Raw genomic sequence first — 10,849 nt, forward strand, 5'->3', positions numbered from 1 at the left:
ACAGTCTGTTCTGAGTCTTGTAGAGCCAGGACCAGATCTTTCCTGCTCATTATCTCATCTGTACCTTTGAGAATCACACAGCCATACCAAGTGACAGTTGAGAACAGTCGCACAACGGAGTGAAATGTGGAGGAGGGGGAGCACCAGGACACACAGACACACTTCTCTGGGTGACTCACTGGATAGAGGCACCACTCAGATTTCAAGCCAGTGATTCTGTGATAGGGGAGAACTGATTTCCTATTTGCTGTTGGTAGGCTGTAAGCTCCATGAGAATGTCTGAAGTGGATTTACCAGGTGGGGGTGGTGGCAAAGTGTTTCTGAAGGCTTAACTATTTTAGGGACTGTCTAAGACATGTAGGAGTGCCAGGTGTAACAACATGACATTGTGTAGAAGAAGAGTGCTCACACTTGTTTTTTCCTTCTCTCTTCCCTCTTTCTCTTCCCCTTCTGTCCTTCCCTTCCTTTTTCCAATCTCACCCTAACAGGGACACTTCAAAAGGAGACCAAGTTTCCCAGAACGGTTTGCCGGCTGAGCAGGGATCTCCACGGGTTAGTTACCGCTCTCAAACGTACCAAAACTACAAAAACTTTAATAGCAGACGGACAGCCAGTGACCACTCATGGTCTGGACTGTGAAGTTCACTACCGTATGTCAAGAACCACTCTGTCCACATCCTTTGACCTTTTGGCTACCACGTCACCCAGAGTGTTAAATTTTTTACTTAATTCATAGCTTTCCTTGGTTTCACATTTGTTTGCATTTAATTTATGTTTATTTGGACCCTCACTGCCTCAACGCAGCATACTTAATTTTTGTTTATTTATTGTGAGCTTTTTACTTTAAGATTTTACATGAGTAATTGAAATTAAATTATAGCATAATGAAGAAATTAGAATCTAACAGGTACGGCACACACAAGTTACACTAACAGGACACAGTACTCTGCTATAGGTGCTGTGTTACTTACAAGTATTATTAACCTATAGTCGTTTAGTAACTAGGAAGAGCGGTTTGTAAGGAAGAAGCACTTACTACTAAGGTTCGGCCTGCAGTTGTTCTGTAAACATTCCATGGAGAATGCATTCATCAAATGGCCCAAAAGAAGCTGAGTCTTGTTGGGAAGTGCTTAAGCTTTAGGTGCAGGACCCCAAATGTTCTGAGACCCTCGGGTCATTTATTACTTTGTATAAGCCCAATAATCCTCTCTTTTCTGCCAAGTCCTCAACCCAGAAATGTAGGCTTCTGTGCAACACATGGTACAGCCCACTGATTGCTGCCACCAGTTCTGTGTTGGTCAATGTTACCACTGCCAGCGTTCAGGACGTACCAGATGCCAGCAGCTCTTGGCATGTTTTAGGAGCCTGCCTACCAGACATCAGTCAGAGACTTCAGGCTATCAAACTGTTTTAATTTTTTAGGCAAATGGAACAAAAGCCATTTTGGTTCATCCTGATTACTTGAATGGTACACTCAATGCCCCGTGCCTGGGAGCACTTGCAGAGGTGTCCTGGCCCTAGAGGGCTACTTCAGTGTCTCTATTGACGGAAACTCTTGTATCTCAAATGAATCTCGTCCTTGGGATGGCATGTATTGGCCACTAGTAGGGATTGAAAACATTTTAACAGAGATCCTTTTTCTTAGGAGTACAAGCTGGTAAAGGGGTGATTTCCTGGTTCTGATCAGAACCAAACCAAACCCTCATTGCAGCAAAGCCTTTAAGACACTCCCTTGCTCGTTTGCCATATTTAGATGTCTTAGTGGAGTCAGAGCCCTGTTTGGTATGTGTTTTCCATGAGCTAAGTCTAATTTGTCTTTTCATTTCATGATGCATTTTTTTTTCTTTTGTCAGGATAACATCATATAGCATCTTGTTTGTTCTTCCTAATCTCTATGTACATATCTATCTACCTGTAACCGTAGATAGGTATCTAGATAGATACCAAGCTTCTTATACTCCGGGCTAGTATGCATCATTATTGGGTCTCTGCCTTAAAATACATCCAAATTTATATTAGGAAAAAAAAAAAAAAACTATAGCTTTTTCTTTTGGTCACTAGGGTTCCCTGAACATGTCTTTATGGCCACAAATCATACTGTGTCACTGATCATATATATATAATATAGTATACATGATCATACTTACTTATATATGATGTTTCCATATATGTGCTGTGTGTTTATGTTTTGTGTCATCCAGACTGATACCAAATTTTAATGCTTTTTTATATCAAAAGACAAAACGCACATAAGCACACAAGACAGGAGTGCTATGATACTGCTTAGCATTTGCTCTGCTGCCTATTTTTGTCTCTGTTTTTAATTAACAATTGGATTGTATTGGAAGAAGAAAAAGCAGTGTATTCTTTTGGATGATGATGCAGAGACTCATGTTAATGAACTCGAAAATGGTGTTGCTTCATGTCCTTTGAAAACAAATCAGGTGTTTCCTGTGCTACTGCTTGTCATGTTGCGTTCATGTTCACATCCTGATTTCAGTGCCTCAGATGTGCCTGGCCACAGAAGCACTCTGAACTAATTGCTAAAGAGAAGCAACAAGATGTGCGTGGGGTGGGGTGGGGGCTGATCACATACGTGTACCACTGTTGGATCATAGCACTGTGATTCGCTTTTGACGTCTGTCCTAGTGATGTGTGGTGTCTGCTCGCATGCTTGCAGCACATGTCCATTAAAGGTCATTTTGTTTCTTTATTTGTTGGCATGCTTACAGCACATGTCCATTAAAGTTCATTTTGTCCTTTTATTTTCATTGTTTTCTTGGTTAGTGATTTCATTTGCATAAACATTAATTATCTCTGCATACTGGTGTGGGGTTTTCTCTTTCCTTCTAACTCCAAAGAAAAAATTTTTGCTGCAGAATTTCCATCCGAAGAGACTTCCCTTGTCTTCAGCTACCTTGAAGTGTGACCAGCTCTGATAAATTATAGCCATTTCTAGATAAACTTCTGCCCACCCAGCCACTAGTGGTTTCCACATCAAAGCTGCAGCACTAAATTTTTTTTTACCCTGGTGTCTGTACGTACTAACCCATTTTCCTCTCCACTCACACCGGCTCAGGCCTCCACACCGGCTCACACGTGCTCCTTACATGCGTTTCCTGAGATCCCACTAGAAGAGATTTGTCAACTGTAAGATCCCTCAACATTGTTTTGACTTGGGCTTTGATTATTTCCCCTCATCCAGCTTGCCCTTAACAGTGAAAGGAGAATCCAGGGGTAGTAGGATAGACTTTCGATCCCCACCACTGGGAACACTCTGGCAGGAGGATTAGGAGTTAGAGCCCATCCTGGGCAGCACAGCAAGACAAAGCAAAGAAGAAGAGAGGAGAGAGAAAGTGTAGCAGCCTGTTGCTCAGACCACACCCGCAGGCTCTGCTTTCGCAGCCAGGCCAGCTAAGCACCCTGTCCCCCACCCCGTGTCTTTCTCCCCTGATAATCCATTTACCATATTGGTATGAGAATAGAGAATTTTAATCAAAAACAACCTTAAGATTGCATAGTCTCCAGTCACACCCTAAACCTTGATGCTGATTATACTAGTTTGCATATAATTTCATACCCTTCTACTGAGTTTTCGTTACCATTTTTCCAGATTATTAGCTTTGTTTAAAATAAGCAGGGTCCATCAGTCTAGATAAGACCTAAACAAGAGAGTTGACAGATCCGAGTGTTGAAGTGGGTGGTGGTCAGTCTGCCGCTTATATCGCCAAGGTTGCTGCTAACTGGGTGTCACTCTGACTCTGGGCAGCAGTGGTGGGGGACTGTAGCTAATGACTGTGCCATTGATACTTCCATGTTTGTCTGTGTATGAGGGGTGCAGGTTGTCTGTAATCTACTAAAGCATCAGCCACACCCAGCTTTAGTAACTTGCTAATCCATGCCCTGGGTGTATCAGCCAGGGGCTGCTACAGTTAATGGTACACAGTTGATGGTACACAGGCCGAAAACGATAATGAATCAAGACCCTACTACATTTCCAAAGCCGAAAACCCGTGTGGGTTACAATTTAAGTGAGCTTGGGAAGGAACGCTCCTGAAGACGTCTCCAGACTGAAGGGTCAAAGCCGCTGGAAGCCTGGCTGTCTCTGGGTTCCCGTCTCAGTGCAGCAAGGCGTCTCAGTGCAGCAAGGCACCGTGATCAACCACCCGTGATGGGGAAGGCCCTGGTTCAGTCTTTGTTTGGGGGTAAATAGCTGTGTGGTGTTGAGTGACTGTGATTGGCTTTTTCAGCTCCTTTAACACAAACTACAACCCACTCACAATCAACTTGGGCAGATGTGGTTCAGTTGGTGTTTGTGGACTTGCCTCATTTCCTTCCAGCTCTTAAGTTCCAAAGTCTAACGGGGATGATAGATGTGAAATGCATGACTGTTGTCCTAATTTCTGCATGTGTTTCTGGTGATCTGGAGAGGAGGGTGTGGGAGAAGAAGCAGGGAGCCTCTTTCAGAAACCAAAGGTGTTTACTTGTTGCATCTGGGGGAATGCTGTGTAGCTCTGATAGGATTGTCTCCATCTGTTGTGAATGCCCTTTTGCTTCAACTCCAGCCCTTCTGGTGATGCCCTTGGATGTAAGGTGGCTGCTGTATAACGTCCACTCTCATACTTAATATGTGTGATTGTTCCCATTGTCTTTGTGTTTTAAAGTAACCATAAGAGGAGATGGTCTGAGCTATGTTAGCGAGAATGGAGTAATCAGAGGAGCAGAGTGCAGTAAAACTCATACTGGCATTTCGCTTTTCTCATTTCCCCGCAAGCGGGCGGGCATTAATCCATTCCCACCTTCTAATGTCCTTGGTGTCCAGCTGGCTTTGCGGGGTGTGCACTGGTTTTACTGCACTGCCTCCATCTGTGCCAGGCATTTATACACAGCCACGTGTGCGAGTCAGTGCGGATGTGGTCCTCCCTTGCTCTCGGGGTTCTCTGAATGGCCTCTCCGCTGTCCCTAGATGGCAGGAACCACAGAAACAAGTGAAATGGTCAACGGTGCTGCTGAGCAGAGGACGAGCTCCAAAGAGTCGAGTCCCGTTCCCTCTCCCACCTCGGACCGCAAGGCCAAATCTGCACTTCCGGCCCAGAGTGCTGCCACCCTGCCAGCCAGGACCCTGGAGACGCCCGCGGCCCAGATGGAAGGCTTCCTCAATCGGAAGCATGAGTGGGAGGCCCACAATAAGAAAGCCTCGAGCAGGTAAAGACAGCACATGGGAAAGTGGGGAGGGAAGTCACCCGTGTGGAGGTGGCCCAGTACTATGCAGGATTGGTATTCAGAAGGTCAGAGCTTGTCATCCTTGTGTGACCAATGTGTTGAGAAGTGGAGTGACAGTAGAGTGCTCGATGGGCGGGAATCTCAGGAACGGTCCTGAGAAGGAGTTCACTGTAGCAAAGTTGAACAGTCTTGTGAAGCAGAGCGGCTTCATTGTAGGGATCTAGCATTCACAGATAACGCGTTTTTCTGTAGGAGTCTTCAGATGACCGTCTCCCACCAGGGTCTACATTTACTATTTAGCCAGTGAGAAAATAGGATCTCTGAGAAGTTGTAGGAAGCATACTTTTATAGACATCCAGTAAATGGTAAAACTGAGGTGAAAATCACATATAATTCCAAAGCTTGTGCGCTCAGCTAGTCTGCCAGATGTCTAGATTACTGTACACGTGGAGTGTCCACTGTACAAAGGCTTGTGTCTGTGTTGAGTAAGGTTCCAGTCTGAGGTTCTCATGAAGGTATCGTATTCTAACATTTTGTCCCTTGTATACTGTTGGCACATACCTGAGTCTAGCTCCCCAAAGGGATCCCTTAATACTAAGGACCCTTTTGTCGGTAGCTGGACCACAGAAAGTATGTCGTCACTAAGGCTTGGGGAGATTGTGCTTGAGAATCAGGATCCTTGTCTGTGTTCCTGAACATCAGTGAAAAGCTTTGGGGGCAACATGTGACAGAAGGGACGGCAACTCGCATGTTCTCTGATACAGAGCTGCATCCTCAGCCGAGTGCACTGTTCCAAAGAGATTGGGACGAGGGCTGGTATTCGTATAGATTCAGTTTAGAGAAGCTTTGGATAAGGGGTAGTCCGTGTGTGAAGATGGTTTTCATAGAGATTCTTTCGGCATGGGTGAGCACAGAGCCTTGATACTTCTTTCTCTGCTGTACCCGCTCAGGTCCTGGCACAATGTTTATTGTGTCATAAATAACCAAGAAATGGGCTTCTATAAAGATGCCAAGAGTGCTGCCTCTGGCATCCCCTACCACAGTGAGGTCCCTGTGAGTTTGAAAGAGGCCATCTGTGAAGTGGCCCTTGATTACAAGAAGAAGAAGCACGTGTTCAAGCTAAGGTGAGTTTTCAAGCTCCTGGCTGTCTGGGGGTGTCATCTCACTGAGGCTGGCTTCCCCACAAAGTGAGTATCCAGTCCACACGCAGTGCACTGAGACTTGCTGGGTTGATTGTGTGGAACCAAGGCTGTTCTTCCCTGGGCCTGGTTGTATATCTGGACCCAGAGGAAGAGGAGCCTTCATTTCCTGACCTGTAACACACTGTTCCTGACACTGCTGTGGGCTGGTAACATCGAAGTATATAAAGGGAGCTTTAAAACCCCTGTCTTGAGCTGTCCTGGCTTATGCAGATTAAGGAATTACCATTCTTGCTCCAGATAGGTACTGTGAGTCATCCTAGAGCCTGAGGAGGCACACAGGAAGCACTTGGGTGGGGCAGGCCATCCTCCCCAGCTCTTCCCACACTTCCGCATCCAAATGACGCCTCCTTGTGGAAGACACCCCCTCACACCACATCCACACCCATGTTCCTTGGGTTTAGATAATGGGCAAACCATGTCATTTCTCAAAGTACAAAAAGATGATAACGCAAGGTGGGTGAGAGAGGTTGCTCAGCGGTAAAGGTGCTTGTTGCCAAGCCTGATTACACAGCCTCCCTCCTCAGAACCCACATGGTGGAAAGCGAGAGGAAGGGAAGGGAGGAGAGGTCCTCTTGTGCGTTGTCTTTTTGACCTTCATGAATGTGCAGACATACATATCTTCAAAATACCTTGGTAAGTGCAAGAAGTAAAGCCTCTTGACGGCTGGTCATTTAGTGTGCTGCTGATTGGTTCTGTCGCTTTGAATCTGATGAGGTTCATCTTAGTTGGGCAAAGGATCGAGCACGGGATTATGGTTGGCGCTGACATGCTCTCTTGAGGAGTCTAGTGGGCCTTTGGGTCAGAGACAGACATTTTGAGTCCCAGATAGCCTGACCTCTTTGCTGTTCCATCTTAGCACCCCTCCATGGACCGCAGAGTCAGTTCCTACTCAAGCTTTCTCTTGAATTCATTTCTGGTCAACAATTAAGAATCCAAGTGGTATTGGCCATAACAAAGCCAAACCTTCCGGAGGTTGGACTTTTTTGATCTTTCTGTTGGATTAAAGCACCAAATTCCCTGTTCATATTGGATTTATCTGGTGAATGTGTGACTTCTTAATGACCAGGAACCATTGTCGGGCCACTGCACATCTCCAGGCCTGGCCAGTAACCCATGTAGCATCTCTGAGGTAAAGCCCTTGGCCTGCTTGTAACCCACCCTAGATAAGGGTATTACAGGGTTTTGTTTGTTTTGATTTTTTGTTTGTTTGTTTGATTGGTTTGGGTTTTTTTTTTTTTTTGGTTTTTTTTTTCTGTTTTTTTTTTTGTTTGTTTTTGGTTGGTTGTTTGGTTGTTTGGTTTTTTTGTTTTTTTTGAGACGAAGTTCCCCGGTTGTCTTGGAAATTGATCTATAGACCAGGCTGGCCTCAAACTCCCAGAGATCACCTACCTCTCCCTCCCAAGTACTGGGATTAAAGGTGTGAACCACCACACCTGGCCTGTAGTTTTTATTTATATTTTTTTAACTTTCTAATATGAAATTGTTACCTACATAATTATAAAATGTAATTTTCTTGGAATTACAGACTAAGTGACGGAAACGAGTACCTCTTCCAAGCCAAAGATGACGTAAGTTACTCCTTGGTCTTGTTTTCTCAGATGCCAGCGTTCATGGAAGTACTTGTGGGATATTCAACTGTCTGGTCTTCAGCCTCCAACACTGGGCTAAAGGAAGCAAATACCATTTTGTCCCTCATTAAGGGAGGGATGCTAGACCAGCATCCAGTAGATTCCCTGGAAACTAGGAGCAAGGCCCTTGCCTGCTACTTCTTAGAGCAAGGCACAGGGACCCAGGAATGAGTGTGTGTCCTGATGTCCAGTCCAAAGCCTCTGCACTGTACTTCATTGTCATTAGCAACACGTGCAGCAATTTAAATTTTAAAAGGCCCCTTTCACCAAGAGAAATAACTGTGGAAAGGGGGCGTGGGGACTTGTAAGATGGCTTGGTTGGTAAAGGGCCTGCCACCAAGGCTGATAACTTGAGTGTGATCCCCAGGACATACTTTATATAAAGAGAGAATTGACTCTGAAAAATTATCTTCTGATGACCTTGAACTCATGTGTCCACACACACACACGAATGAAAAAGGAAGAGTACTTTCTAGAATGAGCGTGATATCTCGCAGCCTGAGACTAGTCTCCTAGCTCTTGTGGTAGGTAGGTAGGTAGGACTGTATCCCAGAGTGATGGCCTACAGGTGCAGAGCATTGGGCCTTTCTGTGGTACTGAGAAAGCAGGTAGGCATTGAAGGACAGTGCCCCTATTAGAGGCACTGCTGCCAAGCCTTCTAGCTGTCAGGCTTGGATCGTCATGGAGGTAAAGGCCGGAACTCCTGATGCCGACCCCTCTTGACCGAGTCTTCCCTGTGTCTCTTCCTCTTATCTAGGAGGAAATGAACACATGGATCCAGGCTATCTCCTCTGCCATCTCCTCTGACAAACACGACACGTCCGCCAGCACCCAGAGTACGCCAGCATCCAGCCGGGCGCAGACCTTACCCACCAGCGTCGTCACCATCACCAGCGAGTCCAGTCCTGGCAAGAGGGAGAAGGACAAAGAGAAAGACAAAGAGAAGCGGTTCAGCCTTTTCGGCAAGAAGAAGTGAACTTCCCTGTTGTCCTGCCCTTCTCTTACCTTTAGTAAGAGTCCAGCATGCAAGCTCAGACCAACACATTACTCTGTGCCTAATGTTCCTCCATGTAGTTGATTTTTTTTTCTTTTTTTTTTTAAATAAATTTTTTAATTTATAGAGTATTTCTGAGGGGTGGGGGAAACATACCTAAACACTTTATCTCCAAGTTTAAAAAGTTTGAGGTACAGAGGGAAGGCCAGATTTTTTTAATGAAATTATATAGATTAGATCTCAATATTTAAACTGTTCCTCAATTTTGTGAGGCTGTGTTGGAAATAACCCGCCTCTGATGCTGTTGGTATGCAAGGCAGCGGTGCTTACTCAATATTTCCTGTGCTCTCCAGAGACGATGGACCGATTTCCTGACACTACTCTCCCTTCACTTCCGTGGTTACCCTGAGTCTTGACTTACAAGTGCCCACGATGGGCGTAGCCTTTATTAAACAGATGGTGTGTTCTGACCTCTCGCTGCAGCCGTGGTGCAGCTCCATGTTAACCTACAGGCCAAGCCATTTGTACTGGGCATCTCTTACTAACACAACATGCGGCTTTTCTGCATCAATTGCTGTGACAGTTCAGAATGTCAGTATACAAGAAGGAATAGAAAATTGATAAGGTTTTAAATAATCTGTAATTTCGATCTTTTTTTTCTGAAATACATTATATTGTATGTTTGAGATAATTCTAGTACAAAGTATAATAAAACTAGATGTATAATAAACCCTTTAAATCATTGCTAAGTGTATAAGTGGAACTGAAGCATTTACTGGACAAAGTAATGTTACTCTAATGGTTACTTGCTCGTGCGTGGCCACACTGTTATAATTTGCTTCATTATATTTGCTATTTGATACATAGTGTGCATTTCTCTGTCACTGTAACTATTGTAATGACAAATTTTCATCTTACTGCACAATCAAAATGGCATCGATAGGAATGACCTCCAGAGTCTGAGCCTGGACAGGGAGTGGGCGCTCAGGCCTGGTGCTCCACCGTACGACCTGTACCTCTCAACTTTTGCCCTATCTGTTAAATATATGCTATGTCATTAAATGCTTTTAAATCTAGCCTTGTGACTAATGGGTGTGTCTCCTTTCCTGTTCAAGCAAGCCTAATAGGGAATTAGCCAAGGAAGAAATAGCAAACAGAAAGCATTATATGGTGAGTCTGGGTCCCTCTGTCACACTGTGTGTGTGTGTGTGTGTGTGTGTGTGTGTGTGTTGTGTGTGTGTGTCAAAGACAGACAGAAGGAGGGAGAGAGAGAGAGGGAAGGAGGGAGGGGGTTGTGTGTGTGCACACGCGTGTGTTCGAGGGGGGGAAAGGGGGAGAGGGAGGAGGGAGGGAGGGATACCTGGCTTTGAAAGCTGTAGCAAGTGAAGAATGAATAGGAATGATGAATGGTGACACTTTTCATGTTTTATAGATTGTTGTAGCCTGAGCCCTCCACAGGAGAGGCAAATGTTTTATGAAAAAGGACAAGGGAGAGTAAACACTGTAGACTAAGGAAGGCTGGACTGCCCCTGTTGCTTCCCCCTTATAGAACAAAGGCTGTCCTTGGTAATATGCAAACAACTGGACATGGCTTTTTTAATGTTCACACTGCTCTGGAGTCATAGTTATTTTGAGTCTTCTCCAGTGTCAGGTTTGCTGCAGGACTTCCCAGTGGTTAGGGCTATCTTGGACAGTCGGAGGCTATCTTGGTTGTGGTGTCTTTCAAGTCCAGCAGACAGTTTACTTTATTTCTGTCAAGGTTAGGACTCAACAAAAGCACTAGGCAAAGCTCGTTCTGCACT

At 45.0% G+C, this 10,849-nt stretch overlaps 1 protein-coding gene across 3 annotated transcripts in view; it reads left to right on the forward strand.

Annotated features, from left to right (window-relative positions):
• The window catches only part of Sptbn1 (spectrin beta, non-erythrocytic 1), a 123,756-nt gene extending 113,633 nt beyond the window's left edge, over positions 1 to 10,123 (forward strand). For 2 of the 3 annotated variants that reach the window (XM_028777985.1, XM_028777993.1), the window contains exons 31-35: positions 489 to 552; positions 4,967 to 5,205; positions 6,174 to 6,347; positions 7,951 to 7,993; positions 8,811 to 10,123. In XM_028777985.1, the coding sequence (XP_028633818.1) occupies positions 489 to 552; positions 4,967 to 5,205; positions 6,174 to 6,347; positions 7,951 to 7,993; positions 8,811 to 9,029 (739 nt within the window). In that variant the 3' untranslated portion in view covers positions 9,030 to 10,123. Of the gene's footprint in view, positions 1 to 488; positions 2,823 to 4,966; positions 5,206 to 6,173; positions 6,348 to 7,950; positions 7,994 to 8,810 lie in introns of those variants that run through there. The other variant, XM_028778002.1, reaches the window with a different exon arrangement.
• Positions 10,124 to 10,849: the final 726 nt, after the last annotated feature.

This window comes from Grammomys surdaster, unplaced genomic scaffold, assembly GCF_004785775.1.
Source record: "Grammomys surdaster isolate TR1022 unplaced genomic scaffold, NIH_TR_1.0 67, whole genome shotgun sequence".
NCBI classification, from domain to species: domain Eukaryota; kingdom Metazoa; phylum Chordata; class Mammalia; order Rodentia; family Muridae; genus Grammomys; species Grammomys surdaster.